The sequence below is a fragment of the Dama dama genome, chromosome 4 (genome assembly GCF_033118175.1).
Source record: "Dama dama isolate Ldn47 chromosome 4, ASM3311817v1, whole genome shotgun sequence".
Taxonomy (NCBI): Eukaryota; Metazoa; Chordata; class Mammalia; order Artiodactyla; family Cervidae; genus Dama; species Dama dama.
Window position 1 is genome coordinate 51518303 of NC_083684.1, and position 21404 is coordinate 51539706.

A 21404-nucleotide genomic window follows, 5' to 3' on the forward strand; every position below is an offset into this window, starting at 1 on the left:
AAGGAAGTGGGGAGGGAGAGTCGGGGAGATGGGGTAGTGGGGTCGAGGGGGAGTCAGGAGAGGTTTCAGTGCCAGTAGGTGAGTTGGATGAAAGGGAAGGAAAGGGTTGGTGGGGTGGCGGGTAGGGAAGGGGCTCGTCCACAGGGTCGAACTCTGGGGCTGCAGAAAGTGGTTATAAGTCAAATTAAACTTATTTTTTTATTTATTTACTTTTAATATTTTATTTTTATTTTTGGCCACACTGGATCATCTTTGCTGCACACAGGCTTTCTCAACTTGTAAGAAAACATTTTTAATCTTACAGTACAGTACCTTAAAAAGTACAGTAGTACCAGGTACATCACCACTGCTTTTATGCTTGCTTCCGGACATCCTGGGCTGGAAATAAACATACTATACTACTGTACTCGATACAGTGAGTGAGTGAAAGTCGCTCAGTTGTGTCCGACTCTTCGTGACCCCATGGACTATTCCAGTCCATGCAATTCTCCAGGCCAGAATAGTGGAGTGGGTAGCCTTTCCCTTCTCCAGGGGATCTTCCCAACCCAGGGATTGAACCCAGGTCTCCTGCATTGCAGGTGGATTCTTTACCAGCTGAGCCACAAGGGAAGCCCACTCTATACAGTTCTGTAAAGTACACAAAAGCACAGAAGTTTATAGAGGATACATGCACCTGAAAACGTACACCAGACAGGTGAACTAACTTACATGAATGGACATGCAAACACATATTTGCATCTTTGAAAGTTTGCAATTTGAAGGTCTGTATGTTGGGGACTTACTGTATTAACTAAGGAAGAGCAAGAGTCTACTTCAGGAACCCAAGAGGGCTCAGGAGGAAGGAACAGACACAGAGGATAATAGCTACTATTTAACTAACCGTCTACTCCTTCATTCTGTTAGGATCCTAGAGAGTGGGGGGCATGGAGACCTTTATTTACATTATACAGATTAGACAATCATGGCTCAGGTCACTGTTTTGGAATTCCAAGTTATTAAGGGGCAAAGTCAGGATTCAACCCCAACCTGAATCAGCTTCCACAGTAGCGCCTAAGGGCTACAGACAGGCTGACAGCTCCCTCCCGGGGACTCTGAAAAAATCCTGGGCGCTTACAGGTTGGAAGCAGAGAGCAAGCGAAAGGGTTCCAAAGGTGGCCTCCTTTGCCATTTTCCTTCCCAGTTGCACTTCCCACCTCGGCCACCAACCGACCCAGGGAACGTCCAGCCTCAAAAACCAGTCTGTGGCCAGCGGATTCTTCCTGTATCCCGGTCCCTCTTTAGAGACTGGAAGACTGAGACTTCACTTTGGACCCGTCCAGGAAAAATAATTCTAGTGGTCTTGACTAGAAGACAAAGGGGTCAAGGGGTGTGGATGCAGGAGGCACAATGCGGTCTGATTCATAGGTGGAACTGGACCAGCATCAGGACTCTGCCTGCAGGATCCCCGCCATAGATGCGGGCACTTGTCCCGAGACTGTAGGCCAAATACAATTCCAGACGCTGTTTGTCGTAACAAGGCTGGGATAGGAGACAAGTCCCAAGAGTACAGGAGTCCTTTTCCGAGGAAACCGAAAACCACATCTGTGAGACGATGGCAGCAGGCTTTGGGGCGAAAATCGACACTAGGTCGAAAAACACTAGGTGGCCTTGGGCACGATGACTGCCCAAGTTCCCTCGTTGTTCTAGTTCCCAAGTGCTTGCATCTGGGACCGCATAGAGTAGGGAAAGACCTCAGATTTGTCAATTCAGGGCGCAGTCGGGAATGCAAGACACTGGAAACGCAGGGTGGAGCCTGGGCAACCGCACCCAATCACAGGAGGTGGGGCCGACAAGCGCATGCGCAGTCTTAAGGTCGACTCTAGGACCGCGCGGATGCGGACTGGCCACCCCGCAGAGCTTAATCGGGCCTTGGCAGCCTGAGTCACCCGCCCCGCCCTGCGGAGCCGGACGCAGCGGGAGGCCCCAGAGCTACACGGACAGGCGGACCGGCGGACGCGTGAGCGAAACGGTGAGCGCCCAGTCCGGACTCCCCCTGCACTCTGTAATTCCGGCCCTGGAGGCCTCCGGACCCGAAGAGATCCTAAAATCTTAGCCTCAGGGATCCACCACACCCTTGATCTCAGATTCGAGCTCCCAGATCTGTCCGGCCTAGTTATCCCGCCCCGGGGACTCTTCCGCCCTTCCTCTCAGGATCTAAAATAGGAGCCCATGGAGAGGTACCCAGTAAATTCAGCCCTGGGTGCAGCCTCTGGGACCACGATCCGTCCTCTCAGTTCTAACAGGAACTCCGTTATCCCAGGCCCCGGGGCTCAACACTTAACAATCTTAGACCTGAACCCACAGATCCAGCAATGAGTCTAGTCTCGCTGCTGTGAAGTGAAGTCGCTCAGTCGTGTCCGACTCTTTGCAACCCCAGGGACTGCAGCCTACCTACCATGCTCCTCTAGCCATGGGATTTTCCAGACAAGAATACTGGAGTGGGCTGCCATTTCCTTCTCCAGTGTCTCGCTGCTGGTTGCACCTAAATCCTTAAACCCACGTTCTGGATTTCTTAAACTGTTTCTGGGGCCTGCAGGCGGAGAATTTCTAACCCACCGTTCTGACCCGCCTCAAACCTCTAGGGCTCTGGATTTCAGATTCGAGCACTAGCTTGGGACCCCCCACCTTGAGAATCCCACTTGACCCGACCAGTGCCTGGTACTTCATGATGCCTATGCGTAGACTCAGTCCAGAGTTTTTCAAGCCAGATGCGGACCTTTGGAACGGAAGAGGTTTCAAACCTGATTTTCTGTCCCTATGCCACCGTCCAAGAACTACCTCCCCCGGAAGCCCAGACCTCATCCCGAATGGGCCCTTAAGCCCCAGCCGGAGGATAGGTCTCCGCCTAGAGGCTTCATATTACTTCCTCCCGTCCAGCAGTCAGAAATGTGTATTTTTGTGGGGGAAGGGGCGGGCTCAGGGAGGAGACAGCCATCTGACCCCTTTCTTTCTCCTCAGGAATCTTGAGTCACAGCCATGTTCCTGGTTAACTCGTTCTTGAAGGGTGGCGGAGGCGGCGGAGGAGGCGGGGGCCTGGGCGGGGGTCTAGGGAATGTGCTTGGAGGCCTTATCAGCGGGGCCGGAGGCGGCGGCGGCGGCGGCGGCGGCGGCGGCGGCGGTGGCGGTGGCGGAACTGCCATGCGCATCCTGGGCGGGGTCATTAGCGCCATTAGGTAAGGCGGGGCCTGATGATGGGCGTGGCCTGAGGAGGAGGCTTGTCCAGCAATAGAATGGGGTAACCTGGACACTGACCAGGAACCTTAATTAAGCTGGGCCGGGCCTGGGCTAGGAGACTCTCTTTGAGGGGGCCGACCTTAATGAGTTCATGGGGGCGGAGCTTGACATGGGGGTACTCTGATTATTGAGGGGACACCGTCTGATGGGACCAAAGGGGCTTTGGGAGGTGGGACTTACTGGGGCTGGCGTGGCCTATTTCCGCTAACCTGGAGACAGACGTTAAAGGGGGCGGAGCCAATGAGGCTGGTTATCCCTTCATGGGGGCAAGGCTAGCCTTGTGGGCGCGGCGTGGCCCTCGTAGGTGGGTCAATGAGGTGTGCTCAGAAGAGGTCTAGCCCTTATAGGATTGGGCTATCAAGGGGCAAGGATGGGCTGGGAACTGATTGGATTAGAAATGTCCTAGTGAAGGGAGGGTAGGGGTCGGTAGGTGCCTGGTAGGTCTTAGCCATTGAGTGTGATACTTTGAAGGGGTGAGAACTAATGGAGCTGGGGTGGGATATTGAGAAGACACAAACGTTAGAAGCCATGATGATGGAGTAGGTTCCTACATGGGTGGAACCCAGGAGGATGAGGCCGCGGGAAGCTGGGGCCAAGCTTCTATAAGGCGAGCCCTCGAAGGGGCTGGGTCTTTTGAGGAATCTGCCATTATGTAGGTGTGCTCGGGCAAGGGGGATCTTACTGTGGGGGCGCAACCAGGGCGGCAAGGATAGGGACAGGTGAGGACAAGGACTGATGAGGGCGGAGGGAGCAAGTAGGCAGGGTGCGAGCTAGGGGTTGAGGGATGGGGTGTGGGGGCAGGTGTGGGGGCTGGCTGCCGGTTGGAGGCCCCGCCCCCCGGCGGCCCCGCCCCCTGGCACTAACTCCCCCTCCATGTTTCCTGCAGTGAGGCGGCTGCGCAGTACAACCCAGAGCCCCCGGTAAGCGCCCCCTGTTTTCTCCTCCTGAGGCCTTTTCCAACACCCATCCTTGTCCCTTTGAAGGAGCCCCATCCCTTTCCTTATGGAATTTATCTCATTGAATCTCTCCCTTGTAACATCCTCCAACTTAGCTATTATTTTCCAGTCGCTAAGTCATATCCAGCTCTTTACGGACTTAGCTGTATCCATTCCCTGTTCGCTGCCCACCTCTGATTCATTGGTCACTCACCACCCAGCCCACTCAGACGTTCCCAACCTACCGCTGTCCCAGCCAGGGCACCTCTCCCCCTACCTGCTCTAAAATCTCCTCCCTCTGCAGCCCCCTCGCACACATTACTCCAACATCGAGGCCAATGAGAGTGAGGAGGTCCGGCAGTTCCGGAGGCTTTTTGCCCAGCTGGCTGGAGATGTAAGTACACAGGGGACCCCAGACCCGTCCTTAACCCTTCCATACCTTCCCTTGGGCTGCCCTTTACATGTACACTCCACCATGGCAATCCCAAAGTTCCCATCCTCCTTCATCACACCCCCAGACCCCTTTCAGTCACCCCTGACCCATTCCTAACTTCTCCCCCCAGGACATGGAGGTCAGCGCCACAGAACTCATGAATATTCTCAACAAAGTGGTGACCCGACGTGAGTGACCAGCGTCAACAGACAGGGCAGGTTTGGAGGCATGTCGGCCGGGGTAGTTGTGATCTCTGGCCTCTGACCTTCAACCTGTATCCCACAGATCCTGATCTGAAGACTGATGGCTTTGGCATTGACACATGTCGCAGCATGGTGGCCGTAATGGATGTATCCTTGAGGGTAGTCTAGTGGAGGCCTCGGGGATGAGGGAATTTTCTTTGGCCACGCTGCGTGGTTTGTGGGATCTTCGTTCCCCAACCAGGGATTAAACCAGGGCCCTGACAGTGAGAGTAGGGAGTCCTAAACACTGGACTGCCAGGGAATTCCCAAGAAGGGATTTTCTGCGAGAGTGGCTGGGGCAGTCAGGGCATAGCTTTCATACCCACAGATGTGGACATGTGTACATTAGAACACACACCCGCCTATGGACATGTGGCAATACATAATAACATCAGCTGTCATAACTGGCATTTTACTCACATTTACTTGAAAGCCACCCTGTTAGACAGGTATGATTATTATATTCCATTTTACAGATGAAGAAACCAGGACCTAGAGAGGCAATCATTCAACTGACCTTATAACTTTATAACCCCACCTTGTAACTGCCATAGGTTTGCCCACAAACACACACACATATATAAGGGCACACCCACATACATGAAGATATGTAGAGGTGTGTGCGTGGGAACACACATACATCATTCACTGATTTTGGACACAGGCACATACTGCACAAAGCATTATAGACACACATATATATGCATGTCATGTGATCACATACATGTGTTGCCTAGGGTGAAACAAATGCAGCTCAGCCCCTTAGCAAGGTTATTGAACCTCTCTGTGCCTCAGTTTGCCTCTCGATAAAATTGGGTGAATGATAATGGTGATACCAAATTGGCATTTCATGCAAAAGGCTTAGCACAGTGGGTAGCACACAGTAAGTGGTCTGCACACACTAACTGTTACTATGATCTCACCCAGGTAGATTTTTCAGCTCTGAAGCTGTTTCTCTGTCACCCAGATATAATACTGATGGGGCTGGTATCTTGAGGATTTAGTGAGACAAGTGATGTTCCTGAAGTTTAGCACTATCTGAAGTCATGTGATAAGTCTTGGCCATTGTTGCTATTTACTGAGAATTTATCAAGTGCCAGCCCTGAGTTGAGGCTTTATACCAATATCTCATTCACTTTTTATCACAAATGCAACAGGTATTTACTCTTATCACCTCATTTCCCTAGAGTTCTAAGATACCCTGGTGTTTTACATGTCCTAACATTTATAAGTTTGAATTATTATCAAAGAATGTTATAAACAAGGATTTCATGAGGTTATGTGTAAAGAGAGTCTTTATCATTTAGAAATACAAACTAAGGTTCCTATGGGCAAAACGAACAATGAAGCCACACCCAAGGTGACAGGACGAGGGTGGGATGGGAGCTGGGGTTTTAGCCCAGGCTCCCCTGCTTGGCCCTTACCATCATCATGTACACTGTCCACACTTCTGGGTATGGCTGTTCTTAACACCCTCCCACCAGAGTGACACGACTGGCAAACTGGGCTTCGAAGAATTCAAGTACTTGTGGAACAACATCAAAAAGTGGCAGGTGTGTTCAGCCTCTGAAACGACTGGCACAAAGACCCCCAAGCCTTGGAAATGCCACGCCCCATGAGGCTCAGTTGAATCCTGACCTCCTTGTCCCCACAGGCCATATACAAACGGTTTGATGTTGACTGTTCAGGCACCATTGGCAGCAGTGAACTCCCAGGGGCCTTTGAGGCAGCAGGTGTGGCTGGCAGGAACATGGTGGGGCTGGGGGTGGGACTGGTGAGGCAGCCCCCACTGATCTGGTCTGAGCCTGAATCCTGGGGCTGGGAGAGGGCTGGGCTATGTGACCCCTACACCTGTTAACTAAATCATTATCAGGATTCCACCTGAATGAACATCTCTACAACATGATCATCCGACGCTACTCAGATGAGGGAGGGAACATGGATTTTGACAATTTCATCAGCTGCCTGGTCAGACTGGATGCCATGTTCCGTAAGTGACACCCTAGCTCTCTTCCCAGGTGGGGATTTGTCTAGCCTTCATGGGGCAAGCCTCCTTTGAGCCTGATGCTGAGGTGGCCAGTGTTAGGGCTGAAACAGCCCATGTTCCTGCCTTTATGTTGCTCACAGTCCACAGGAGAGGCAAATTACCAGACGGTGACAGCTCGGGATGGTTAAGTCTGGGATCGGGGAAGCCTGTGCAGAGTGATGGGGGCTGTGAGGGGAAGGTCAGGGTAGATCACGTTTAGATTTGTGACTGGGAACTCTTCAAACTTTTTTTGGGGGGGGGATCTCTTCAAACTTAACTAGCCAGCTGATGCAGCTTAAGTGATCAAGGAGGCCTTCCTAGAGGAGGGAGGGCATGTGTGAATTGAGACCTGATGGGTAAGGAGTGACCCCAGCAAGCGAGTGGGGAGCAGTGTTGCATTGGGAGCAGCCTATGTGAAGGCCTAGAAAGGAAAGAGGAGATGGTGCTCTTGGTGATTTTGGTTAGAGTATTTCATGGAGGAGGAACCTAGGGTTCAAAGAGGCGAATTTCTTGCTCACAGCCACTTAGCTAGGAAGTTGCAAAGCTAGAATTTGAACTGAGATTTGTCTGAGAGAGGGGGCAGGAGCAGTGGGATGGTCAGGCCATGCAGGGCTGTGAATGCCAAGTTTGGAGGTGCTCAGACACTAACGGGGACAGTGGACAGGGTCTAGGCAGGGGAAAAACAGGGTCTCAGGTTTCCTTTAGGAAGATCTCCTGGCATGCCAAGAGCCCAGGGCGGACAATATATTAAGAGCATGCAGAGAAGAAAAGGGGCAGGTATGTTGGGGACATGAAGGGAACGTGAGAAAGGACAACAGGGCAGATAATGCCAAAAGTCATGTATGAGAGGGTCAAGAAATGGCCTGGGATTTATCAGCAAGAGGGCCAGCTGTGAGTGGAGTGTCCGGGGTACCACACGCGTGGACCCCCGAGCATGGTAACTGAGCCGGGAGTGAGAGAGAAGCCACACAGACTGTGGGCACCTGTTGACATACAGGTTTGGCTGTGAGTGGGGAACATGGAGATGAGTTTCAGGGCAGGAGTGGGGACCACAACAGACTGTAGGAGCTGGAAATGCAGAGCCTCCTTCCAGTAGCTTGTTTCAGCTGGAACTGGAGGGTGTGGAGCTTAGAGGTTGGTGGGGGCTGGGGCTTGGGCAGAGGGTGATGAGGGGCGTGAAGGTCAAGATATGGAGGCCATTACTGAGATGAGTAGCAGTCTGGGTTCCAATCCCAGTTTCCTTTTTCTCTATGTAACACAGGCACATCACTTCACCTTTCTGTGCCTTATCTTAAAATGACACTTATCTCCCAAAATCGGATTAAATGAATTCATACATGGAAAGCACTTTATACAGGTGCTTGCCAGAGTAGGTAGACTACTAGCTGTTAGTATTATCATATATTAGTATATTTTAATCCTAAAAGACAGTCCCACCAACCCTTCCTTTCTCCAGGTGCCTTCAAATCTCTCGACAAAGACGGCACTGGACAAATCCAGGTGAACATCCAGGAGGTAAGAACCCCCATCTCTTCCCTGGAATGTGGGCTCCTAGCAGGGGGCCCCTCCCCTCAGCCCCATGTACCAGCTTGGAGCTAGGGTTCCCTCCCTCCCATTTTCCCAAAGACCCCTGGGTGAGAGCAGAGAAGGGCTGCTGGCATTCCTGGGTTCCCTGCTCCTCACTGTCTGTCCCTTCCTTTCCCCAGTGGCTGCAGCTGACCATGTACTCCTGAACGGGAGCCCCAGGCCTGCCCCCTCATCACCTCGCTGTAGGAGTCACTTTGGACTCTTCGGTCTCCCCCAGGGCTGATTCTGTCTGCAGTCACATCTTCATGGGTCCTGCTGACCCACAGGCCTTTCTGTCCTCTCAGCCCTTGGCACCTGGATTCTCAGTCAACAGCCAGGGCCCAACATGCTTCAACACGCCTTGCCCCTCGAGTCACACCCCCACCCAGCACACCCATCCTGTCTACTCCATAACCCTTCTCTTGCACCTGTGCCAAGCCCAACATTTGTGTGGCTTCCACACCCCAAGGGCCCTTCTCTTAGTTCTGGGAGGATCACTCCAGTCCCTCCACACCCAGGCACACCCATTCAGTTACCACCCAGGCACCTGAACTCCAGGCCAAAACAGGGCCACATGCCCCAGTGCCTTTGTCTATATTCTGCTCCCAGCCTGCCAGGCCCAGAAGGAAATAAATGCACCCTAGTTGCTGCTCTCTCCGAGATCTGTCTCCTGTTCTGAGAGTTGGGGGGTGGCTCTGCCTCTGTTTAAGGCAGAGGAAGCCTGTCTGTATGTGTCTCCTAGTCCCAGTCTTTTTTCTCATTCTGGATCCCAATTGAGCTGTAGCCTTATTCTTTCTGAGATCTTGCTCAGATCCCATGGAAACCAAGACAAGAAGTCTGGACCATCTCTGCTTCTGCTGCAAGAGCCAGACCTGTGGGAGGTCTCAGTGTCCCCCTGGCTGTGCCCCCCAGGGCCATGTTTGCCCCTCTCAGCTTCTGTGCTTGAATGAGTCTGTCTTCACTTGCCTCTACCTCTCTGGTGTCATACAGTATGCTCAGGATCTTCCTCCCCACCCCCGGGCCTCTGCAGGGAGGGGGCTGCCATCCCAGGATACAAAGCAGGTCCCCAGACCCTAAGGGGACAGCCCAGGGATGCTGTTTGGGGCTTCTGGGAGGGCTCAGAGGCAGTGACATCCTAGGGATAACCCTGGTCTAGTCCGAGGGTCCCAGGGTTGTCCACAGGGCAGAGATGACTTGCTGGTAGAAGGATGGGCTAGGAGGCACAAATAGGGAACATGGAGCTGGGCTGGGTTCCCCAGGAAACCAGCACATTTATTGATGCCTGTTCGTGTCCTGCAGACTTCTTGGTTTCACTTCTTGTGAGGGAAGGAGGCCCAGCCAAGGCAGTACAGGCTGTAGAGAGTGCCTAGGGAGGGAGTGTGGGGGATACTGAATGAGGCCCCAATTCCCTCCCTGAGCCCCATCTTGCTTCTGAGCCCATGCTGCAGGCTCGAGCCCCTTCCCAAACTGCCCTTCAGCTGGGGAAATGCTGGACCTTGGTACAGACCAGGCTTCAGGCTTTCTCCCCAGATGCATCACTAGCCCAGCCACCTTCCTGGGACAGGAGCCCAAGCCCTGGGGTGCTCCCTCCGTATTTGTCAGCCCAGGCTCCCATATGGTCCCACACCAGCTCAGAGTCCAATTCCCTGGCGAAACCCTAGCGCCAGAACCCGCCCCCTCCCCTCTCCATCTCGAGCCCGGCCGCCTCCTCCGGTAGTTCAGGCCGAGCCTGGCCTTGCACTCACCCCCCAGACACAGAGTCATCGTCACTCGATACAGGATGTTGTCTGTTGCACCGCCCTTCAAGTGCACCGGGAGGCCATTGTCTTCCTGGAAGTTGGGGGCACACGATGAGAAAGGCGCTGTCAGCACCGCAGGCCTTAAGCTCCTGCCTCCCCCAGCTTCTCCTAGGGACCAAGCGGGCGGCCCAGGCTCCTCCCCCGCCCCACCCTTGCCCCGCCCACCTGGAAGAGTTTCTGTTTCTCAGCTACTCGGTTCTCGAAGCGGTTCCGGGCGGTTGAGCTAAAGGAGCGGACCAGTGCCTGGGAGACCTGTGCAGAGGGGATGGGTGGACATTGGGGGAGCCTGGAGGGGCGTCCCGGAGGAGGTCCCGTTGGGGGGAGCCTGTCGGACTTTCCGAGGCTCTGACTTGGGGACACTCCTGTCCCATGGGAGCGTCTCAAAGGCAAGATGCGAACTGATAGCGCAAGTGCGGGAGGGTGTCCTGGCAGGAACGGCCTAGATAAACGGGACTCGTGCCTAGAGGGTCTGGCTTGAAGGTTATCGGACCCAGAAGGAAGTCTCGTGTTATGCGGGTCCCAGTCCCGAGAGGTTTCTTTCTTTTTTTTTTTTTTTTTTTGGTTCCCTGGGTTAATGGGAGGAGCTCAGGCCGCAGGAAGGACAGGACTGGATCGGGGTGCTTAAGGAATTTCCCGGCAGCCTAAGAAGTTAGGGAGAGGGGAAGGAATGCTAAGGGAACCCTGGATGAAGGGAAGAAGTTCAAACTCGGGGCTTTCGGTCAAGTTAACGTGTCCCCGGGTGTCTCAAAAGCTTTTGGGTTGGGAGCTGAGGAGAGGGGCCCCAGGCTTATTAGAAGGGAGTCCCGAGCCCTGAAGGGGGCTCACGTTCCAAGTCCCCCGATCCCGGAATTGGGGGAGAGTCTCATATAGGGGTGAGAGTTTCTGAGAGTTTCCGAGTTGGGGGCCGCAACCCAACCCCTGGGGGCCCTCACCCGCAGGGCCCTCATCCTGTGTCCTCCTCTTCGGCCGGAGTCACCTCCCCTCTCTGCCCAAGGACAGACGGCGCCCTCCCCTCTGGGGGGAGTCCCAGGCCACGCCCCCCTCGCGCCCTAGGACACTGTGGTCTCGGAGGACGCTTTCCGATTCGTCCAATAGGTGGGCGGGGAAGACGCTGCAACCCCATCCCCGCATCCCAGCGCCGAATGGTTGGAGCACCCATCTGTTACTCATCTCAGAATTCTGTTGGTCCACGCGGAGAGGAAAGCGGTCCCAGAGAATATATTTTTGGGTTGTTTCTGTGGAGGTGTCCGGCTAGGGCTAGTGCAGTTCCTCCATTGGGTCCCTCGGATCTCTCCCTATCCGATTGATGTTGAGAGCACCTGAAGGAAGGTAAGACACCATCTTTCATTATGCCATTTTCCTCCCACGTTGTAACAGATTGCTGCGGCTTTGGCTAAATGTCAGTGTTCATTTTGGGGTTCAGGGACTACGTTGTATGGAAAGTACACTCAACTCACACCACATCCAGATGAGATACGAGACCCAAGGAAGTAGATTACGCCCATATCTCATACAGGAGGGAGCATATGCTGCTTATTTATTAAGTGGAATGAAGGGCAGGATAATTTCCTTGTGTAAGTAATTATTTTTCATTATCTTTGTTTATTGTGAACCCATGTAGCTGACTGCTTAAGTTAAACATGCACACAAAACGACAACGCTGCATAGCAACTGTCTTTGCTTTTTCATCTTACCCCCACCACCACACTCGGTTCTTCACCCTGGAAAGCAGTGTAGTTGCTCTGTCTGTTGACTTTAGACTCCACTGCATCCCCAGCATCTGACAAATGGGGGGATTTGATAAATATTTGTCAAAGGATATACAATGTAAGCCAAATGTTCTCTAACTTGGTCATTCCCACCTACTTAACCAAGTAGGGCTTCAGTGCTTCTCCTAGATTCTACTCATTTAGATATTTCTGGTCATCCAGGAAGTGGCCACACATGTGCTCATTCCCCCAGCTGTCCCCTGTTGTCTGCAGCTGTGTAGGATCAGTATTCAGGGAAGAAGACAGAAATTGCTCTGGGTTGGGATACCAGGAAGCTTGGAAAGGCTGAAGGAGTGCTCTCTAAGCAGGACTGCAAACTGATGTATGGGGTCCTGTGCAAAATGAAAATGTGGGACCCCTCGTTCAAACAGCAAACAGTAGGAAAGAAAAAAACCGCTGTTAAAAATACCAAGATATTGGGACTTGCCTGGTGGTCTAGCGATTGGGGCTCTGCACTCCTAATTCAGGGAGCACAGGTTTGGTCCCTGGTCAAGGAACTAGATCCCACATGTTGCAACTAAGACCTGGCACAACCAAATAAATAAATATTTTAAAAAATACTAAGATATAAAGCATTTTTCTTTCTTCCATGATTGTTCTTGACCTGTTATGGTGTTTTTGGTTTTATTTTTTTTATTTTTATTTTTTTTAGTTCTACCACTTTATTGCTACCAACCCATCTCCCTCCACCCTTGTGCACACATGCTCAGTCATGTAATCCCATGGACTTCAGCCCACCAGACTCCTCTGTCCATGGACTTTTCCAGGCAAGAATACTGGAGTGGGTTGCCGTTTCCTTCTCCATTGTCATGGTGCTTTTACTTTGCTATTCATCGTCATGCTCCCTAGAGCAAGGGATACCCTTGGGGTGAGTCCAAGCTCTCACTGTCACCTGGGTGACACATGGTTGCTGGCTGCCAGGTTCTCTTCTCTCCCCACCAACCACTGGACCAATGGGTGCCTTGGCCTGAGGTGGAGAAGTCAAACAAGGCATAGCTACTTCCCACAGGCTTGCTCCCTACAGAGGGATGCAGCCTCTCTTCCAAGAAGACACAAGAACTGGGATTAATGGTGGGCAGAACACTCGCTCTGCTGGTCACCTGCTGAATATGCCATGGACTGCCAGCTGAGGAGGGAGTAGCTGTCACTCTGCCCTGCCCTCAGAGGCCACGGGATGTGTGTAGTGGACCTTGACCCTCCTGAAGCCCGAACCTGTCTCAGGGAGACAGAGTGGTGGGAAGAGAGAATGCACACAGGTCAGGCTCTAAGTTCCTGATGGCTGCTCCATTGTCCCAGCAGACTTCACTTATAAAACACAAAACACAAATTCAAAGATAACCTGAAAAATTACAAGGTGGCGCGCTTCCCTGGTGGTCTAGTGGTTAAGAATCTGCCTGCTAAGGCAGGCGATATGGTTCGATCCCTGGTCAGGGAAGATTCCACATGCTGTGGAGCAACTAAGCCCATGTACCACAATTACTGAAGCCCGTGCACCTAGAGCCCATGCTTCACAATGAGGAGTAGCCTCCACTTACCACAACTAGAGAAAGCCCGGGCACCATAAAGAAGACCCAGCACAGTCTATAAATAAATAAATCACAAAAATGTGTGTTGAATGAGCAGCAGTACATAAAAAATAAAAAGGAATTACATGATGGCAACTGCAGAGGATTAAACTCCCCACTTCTGAGGGTGGGGCTCTGTGTAGCTGCACTAGACACATGCCTCACTTTTAGGCTAGTCCTGTAGGACTGACACTCAGGACATGTAAAAACTGACCTAAGAAGGCTGTTCTCTGAAGCTGCCCCTGCAGGGACAGAGTCCAGAACACACCCTGTAGCACTGACCTTGGTCAGAAAGCCCTAGTCAGAAACTGTTGCTGGGACTCCCCTGGTGGTCCAGTGGCTGACTCCTTACTCCCAATGCAGGGGACCTGTGTTCGGTCCCTGGTTGGGAACTAAATCCTACATGATACAACTAAAATTTCTGCATGCTGCAACTAAAAAAAAAAAAAAAAAAAGATCTTCATGCTCCAAGGAAGATCTGTGTACTGCAACTAAGACCTGGCACAGCCAAATAAATAACTAAAAAGAAATATTAAAAAGAAAAAAGAAGCTGCTGCTGCCATCACTCAGGTCTCCTTTAGGAATGGGTTCATCAGCTTGCAAGACTAAAGAGCTCAACTTCAGGATCAAGAGCCAGCTGGGGGATGTAAACTCTGTTGCCCTGTATTAGTATGAACACTTACTGATATAACAAAAAGTCACCAAAATACTGTGATTTGAAGAACACAGAACTTACATATTTACTAATCTTACCCTGTGGATATTATTTGGATCTTGATATGGGCAAACAAAAATACTGCAACACTTTTGAGACAATTGGAAATTTAAACAATGATTGACTTTTAAAAAACGTTTATTTTTGGCTGTCCTGGGTCTTTGTTGCTTTTCTCTTATGCAGGCTTCTTATTTCAGTGGCTTCCCTTGTTGTGGACCACAGGCTCGGGGGCACTGAGCTTCAGTAGTTGCAGCATGTGGGATCAGTAGATGAGGTTCTGGGCTCTAGAGCACAGGTTCAACAGTTACAGCCAACGGAGTGAGCTGCTGCTTGGCATGCGGGATCTTCCTGGATCAGGGATTGAACCTGAGTCTCCTGCAGATTCTTCACCACTGAGCCACCAGGGAAGCCCCAGTGATTGATTTTTCCCTCAATATTTCATGAAAAATTTCAAAGATACAGAAAGGGTAAAGGAATCTTCTAGTAAACACTCATACACCCACCACCTAGACTCTATAATAAATACTTTGCTACATTTGTCTTATCACATAACTAGCCATCTATACCTCTATCCATCCAGATAATTTTTTGGTCTATTTTAAAAGAGATTGCAGACATTAATATTTTTAATTCAAATACTTCATGTGTTGTTAACTAGACTGCTTGGATATTTTATTATAGTAAATAAGCTTTTATTTCTATTGTGGTTGTGTTTTTTTTTTTTTTTAAGAGTGAGCCTCTACGTTTTAGAAATACATAGTCAAATACTTTTTGGTGGAATAGCATGAAGTCTAGTATCTAACTGCCAAGTAACAAATCACCTCAAAATGTGGAAGCATAACACAACAGTAAACATTATTTCACAGCCTCTGTGGGTCAGGAATCTGGGGATTTAGCTCAGCTACAGCGTCACAGCTCAGGATAGTGGTGGGCAGGAACCTACCAGCGTTTGCCTGTCCTGAATGGGGAGGGAGACTGAAGGCAGCCAGGCAGCCTTCTAGAGTCTTCTAGAACCAAGCTTTGATGTCACTCTGCTGCCATCTTGTGGCAGGTCTGGAAAACAGCCCCTCCCACCTCTCCTTCCCGCATTCTTCTTATCCCTTTTGATGATGTTTTAGGACTTGCCTTTAGAAAACTTTTTACCTTTAACTCCCCAGTTGTTGAGTAGATCATGAGTTCAATATGGCTTAAAATTCATAAGTGTGCATAGGAAGAAAAATCTTCCTTCTGATCACTCTGCGATCCTCTCCAAGGGAACCATTCTGTGTTATTATGTGTCCTTCCAAGGAAATTTTATGCATGTAAGAAACAAAACAAAAATAACCCCTCAAATACCACAACAAAAGTACAAAAATATACTCGGCCTTCCCCAGACATAAAAGGATAACTTGTTCCTGAAATCAGCAGTTATTCAGTGATATTTATTGATCCTGATTTGAACAGGCAGTATGTATATATTTTCAACAAAGAAAAAATATAAAAATAATATGACCAAACAGGGAAATGTGAACACTGACTGAAAATTTTATTATATGAAGGAATTAATGTTCTTTTTTTTAGGGGTAATATGGAGCTTGAAACTGTATACAGGCCCCTGTGTCCCTGATTTTTGAAGTAAAAGGCTTTTGCTTTAGTCTCCCAGTCCTCCGCAGAGTCCCAAAAGGCTTGCTCAAGAGTTAATAATTAGAAAATGTGAAGATGTAGAAACAAGAAATAGCTGTTGGACTGGGAAGCCAGTAAGAGTTTAGACTATAAACCAGTCACATAGCAGAATCACAACACCCAGTTCCCTGAAGATATAAAAGTCTGATACACCTTCCTAAGTTGTTCCTGTAAGGAACCAGACCCCCACTAGCTGAAAACTGCTGGCCTCAAGCACATAGACCCCAGAACAGTTGAAACCAGAAGATTGACAATGTGCAAAACTTCACCTTGATTCCAACCAATCAACACATTTCAGTATAATAGCTCCAGTGTTTGAACAAAATATTTCATTAATTCAGCTCTTTGATGAGATTCATTTTAACAATTCTTACTGCATTTGAAAACAATGCATCTAAAAAAAAAAAAAAGAAAACAATGCATCTAATAAGATTCAGAAGAATCTCTTTGGGTGCCAAAGTTTTGTCATGTAAAGAATTATTCCTGTAATTCTTCCAATAGTTTAATAGCTCCACTATCTTTTCTGGTCATACTTATAGCTCCATCGCTTGTAATTCCTTTACAAATTTTTCAGTTTCATGTGTACTGATTAATAATGCCTTTTTATAATCCTGTTGGTATGTTCAATCCTGTGAGTATAGAGTTGAATTTAAATAAAACTAAACTGTCATAAAATTATCATTTTGTGTTTTTTTCCCCTTTGGTCGTACGCATAGCTTGCAGGATCTTAGTTCTCTAACCAGGGATTGAACTCTTGGTGATAGCGTGGAGTCCTAACCACTGGACTGCCAGGGAATTCCCTCATAAAATTATCTTGATATTTCACATAAATGAAAAGTATTGTGAAGTTTCCAGTATTAGTATTCTAAGGAAATAGACTATATCAAATCTATGCCAGACTTGATGGCCTAAAAAGAATTGCTTCTTAATATTTCACAGCAGTGTAGGTTTGGTTTGATGAGATATATGCTCTTATTATTGAGATGTAGAGTTCTAACTTATCTGTTGATTTATTATGGAAAAATTATATACACTATATCCCAAAATAGGATTTTTTTTTCTTGGCTGAACTGTATGGCTTGTGGGATCTTTGTTCCCCGACCAGGGATTGAACCTGGGCCCTCAGCAGTGAAAGTGCCAAGTCCTAAGTTGTTTCACTGATACTTTGTCACACCAAATGCAAGTAAGTACAAATAAGGTTAAGGTAAAGGAACCCTCCTTTAGCAATGGGGTGAGTAGGATACAATCAAAACAGATCACCCCACCAGGTAAAGAACCTGGAGCAGATGAGGTTCTGGCTGAGGGTGGTGGAAATACAGAATGGGCTGAGGAAGAAGGAAGCTATCAATTATGGCCTTGTGACCGGTTACAAAAGTGAAAATTGTAGTGGCTTTCCATATTTCCCATTTGCCTATTTTAAAAAAACATTTACTTGCTTGACTGTGCTGGCTGTTTGTTATGGCAGGCGAGATCTTTAGTTGCGGATTGTGTGATTGAACCCCGGCCCCCTGCATTGGGAGCCCCAAGTCTTAACCATTGGCCCCCAGTGAAGTCTCTTATTTGCCTCTGTTTGTGTTAGTTGCTCAGTCGTGTCCTACTCTTTACGACCCCATGGACTATAGCCCGCCAGTCTCCTCTGTCCATGGAATTCTCTAGGCAAAAATACCGGAGTAGGTTGTCATGCCCTTCTCCAGGGGATCTTCCTGACCCAGGGATTGAACCTGGATTTCCTGCATTGCAGGCATTCTTTACCATCTGAGCCACCAGGAAAGGCCAGTCACCCATTTTCCTACTGTATGTATTTGTTTGTACATGCTATTTTCTCCTCTTTCCTTGATACATTTTTAGTTTATATGCAAGTTGTTGGAAGTTAGTTTACAATTGAGCCTTAAACTAGTATTCAGTCAGACTGTGACTTGAGGAGTAATTAATATAGCCAATAATGGATACAGTGAGTTTTGGGGTCTGTGCATCTCACTTAGGGGAAAGGGGGAGAATTTCTTCATTCGTAAGGAGGACAGCTGTATCTTGTTAGATACGTGACTAAGTTTTGCACTTTGCGGTTGTATAGGGGTTCACGTGTGTGTAGAGGGTGCTACACTAATTAGTCCAAGAGGTAGACAGTTCTGATTACTGATTTATTGCCCTTTAGCTCTAAATTCGCCCTTTTGTCTGCTTCGTGAAAATGAATGTAGGGTCATTAAAAAAAGTTTTTTCTTTGCCGGTTGGCATGATGATAAGCTTCATCAGCAGAGGTTGATGGGGACTGCAGAGTGGAAAGGGGGGTCTGCGTCCTGGTTCTGTTGTGCTCGATGGATGGCCAGGCTCCTATAGCGTGCTTGGCTTCCCTAATGCCCAGCCCCTGCAGTGTGGGCAGTTTCTAGCACCAGGCTCCCACGGCGTTCTCAGCTTCTCCTGAACCAGGGCGCTGCACAACGTAAAGTACGGAGCAGCCAAGTAGCACCTAGAGGCCAGTAGCTTTGTTTTTCTTCCCCCGTAGTCCTGCTGTGTGGGATCTTAGTTCTGGACCAGGGACTGAACCCACACTGCCTGCAGTGGAAGCATGGCGTCTTAACCACTGCAGCACCAGGGACGTGTCCCCTTTGGGTGGTTTTATAGCAGAGTGCCTCGGGTGAGACACTTCCCCTCAAACAGCTTTCCTTGACACACCAGAGTGGATTTCCATTCCAACGAGTTCCAAATGGCACATTTCCAGCAAGATCCACCACCACCATTCTCTCTGCCCTTCCGTGAGCCATAGCCGTGCCCTCTCAACAAGCTCTGGATTTCAGGCCCTGGGAGGGCCTCTTCCTCGGGTGTTCTACATCAGGCCGAGGGGAGCTGAGCTTGGATGGCCTCTCAGAGTTCTCCAAGTTGGGCCAATGGGGCTGGAATCCCTAGGATCAACCAGTAACTGGATACAGGCGTACATTGTTTTATTATGCTTCATTTTGTTGTGCTTTGCAGATATTGTGGTTTCTACTAATTAAAGGTCTGTGGCAACCCTGCGTTGTCAGATGAAGGTTAGCACTTTATAGCAATAAAGGATTTTAAAAATAAGGTATGTACTTACTTTTAAAAGATATAAGGCTATTGTACACTTAATATACTATGGTATAGAGTAAACATAATTTTTTTTTTTTTAGAGTAAACATAATTTTCATATGCTCTGAGAAACCAAAAATTGGTGTGACTCATTTTATTGCGTCATTCACTTTATCATGGTGGCCTGGAACCAAGCTCACAGTATCTCTGATGTGTGCATGTATAAGGCATCTCTAGAAAGGGGATATCACATTGTAATATTTACTTGACTTGTTGTCTTTTTTTAAATTTATTTTTAAATTTAGATATAATTGACACGTAATGTTCTATTAGTTGAGGTGTACAATACGATTTGATATTTATATATATGGCAAAATGAGCACCCCCACAAGTATAGTTAACATTCATCACCACACGTAGTTGCAAATGGAAATCTTTTTTTTTTCATTTATTTTTATTACTTGGAGGCTAATTACTGTACAGTATTGTAGTGGTTTTTGCCATACATTGACATGAATCAGGCATGGATTTACACGTGTTCCCCATCCTGATCCCCCCTCCCACCTCCCTCCCCAGAAATCTTTCTTTAGCTGAGAGTATGCACTGGGGGGAATTCAGCTGCAAGGTATTACTAGCCAGCACTTCAAGCAGACGAAGGACTGAGTGCCTTGGTCCTGAAACAGTGAGCTGGGCGGCACAGCACAGCATCCTCTGGACACAGCAACAGGTGGGTGTGCTATATGTCCATGTTTCTTTTTTTCAAATTAATTTTTATTTCTTTATTTTTGGCCATGTTGGGTCTTTGTTGTGGCCCACAGGCTCTTCGTTGCTGAGTATGGGCTTTCTCTAGTTTTGGGGAGTGGGGACGGCTCTCTGGTTGCATCGGGTGGAATTCTTGTGGATGTGGCTTCTCTTGTTGCAGAGCACGGGCTCAGTGGTTGTGGCACAGGTGCTTGTTGCTCCGCGGCAAGTAAGGTTTTCCCTCCTGGACCAGGAATCGAACCTGTGCCCCTGCAGTGTATGGATTCTTAACCACTGGACCACCGAGGATGTCCCTCATGTACCTTTAATTAAATTCTTTTTTTTTTGTGATAAGAATATAACCATAGAGAAATATATTGTGGCATGACATTTTTCTTGAATTTTATATATTTGATAAACCATTAAAAAATAGTCTTCATGATAAAGTCTTATATTTTTTTAATTTATTTTTTATTGAAGGATAATTGCTTTATAGAATTTTGCTGTTTTCTGTCAAACCTCAACATGAATCAACCATAGGTGTACATATGTCCCCTCCCTCTTGAACCTCCCTCCCATCTCCCTCCCCATCCCACCCCACGAGGTTGATACAGAAACCCTGTTTGAGTTTCCTGAGCCTTACAGCAAATTCCCGTTGGCTATCTATTTTACATATGGTAATGTAAGTTTCCATGTTACTCTTTCCATACATCTCACCCTCTCCTCCCCTCTCCCCATGTCCATAAGTCTATTCTGTATATCTGTTTCTCCATTGTTGCCCTGTAAATAAATTCTTCAGTACCATTTTTCTAGATTCCATATACATGTGTTAAAGTCTTGTATTTTTTTCCTTTGATAATGTTGCTCTAAGAAGTCTGCTGAATCAATGTTTTTTCCTCAACATTGCCATTATTTTATTTTTTTAACATTGCCATTATTTACGTTCCAGCAGTGGAACTTGAACACATCTCTTCATTTCATTAATCTTTTTCTTCTAACAATAAAACCATTCATTCTAAGCACAATTAATACTAGTTCAGATAACATATATAGTTGGATTTTGAGGGCTTCCCTGATGGCTCAGTGGTAAAAAAATAAATCCACCTGCCAACGCAGGAAACACAGGTTTGATCCCTGGTCCTGGAAGATCCCACATGCCGAGGAGCAGCCAAGCCCATGCACCACAGCTGTTGAGCCTGTGCTGCAGAGGCCGGGAACTGCTACTACTGAGCCCGCGTGCCCGAGGGCCCGTGCTTTGCATCAAGAGAAGCCCCCGCAATGAGAAGCCCTCACACCACACCCAGACAGCAGCGCCCACTTGCCATAACTCGAGAAAAGCCTGCGCACCAACGAAGATCCAGCACAGCCAAAAATAAATAAGTAAATAAATAAAGTTGTTTAAAAAATGCACTGAAAGTTGGTAGCTGAAACTCAGTCGAACATTTGTTTTTCTAGCAGTAGATAAAATTATCTCGAATTTTGCCTCATAACTAAGCAGAAGTGCCAGTATGAAATTAAACTCAGAACTTTGACTGACGGGGTAAACTTTACTGCAGATTTCTAAAAAGCATATTCGTAGTCACCATTCCCGCCTTCCCTTCCTTCTCATACCAGGGGTAGTTCTGACCCTTGT

At 48.5% G+C, this 21404-nt stretch overlaps 2 protein-coding genes across 2 annotated transcripts; one reads left to right on the forward strand and one right to left on the reverse strand.

Moving 5' to 3' along the window:
• The first annotated feature begins 1857 nt into the window (after positions 1-1857).
• On the forward strand, positions 1858-9135 carry CAPNS1 (calpain small subunit 1). The gene is made up of 11 exons (XM_061139107.1): positions 1858-2008; positions 2998-3212; positions 4160-4193; positions 4513-4602; positions 4772-4829; positions 4927-4991; positions 6368-6436; positions 6538-6616; positions 6757-6873; positions 8366-8424; positions 8616-9135. The coding sequence occupies exons 2-11, from the start codon at positions 3016-3018 to the stop codon at positions 8640-8642; spliced, it is 795 nt and encodes a 264-aa protein (XP_060995090.1). The 5' UTR covers positions 1858-2008; positions 2998-3015; the 3' UTR covers positions 8643-9135.
• A 567-nt stretch (positions 9136-9702) lies between these two features.
• On the reverse strand, positions 9703-11287 carry LOC133054273 (cytochrome c oxidase subunit 7A1, mitochondrial). The gene is made up of 4 exons (XM_061139108.1): positions 11207-11287; positions 10440-10526; positions 10221-10305; positions 9703-9841 (listed from the first exon to the last, which is right to left on the reverse strand). Exons 1-4 carry the CDS (start codon positions 11219-11221, stop codon positions 9786-9788), a joined length of 243 nt encoding a protein of 80 aa, XP_060995091.1. The 5' UTR covers positions 11222-11287; the 3' UTR covers positions 9703-9785.
• Positions 11288-21404: the final 10117 nt, after the last annotated feature.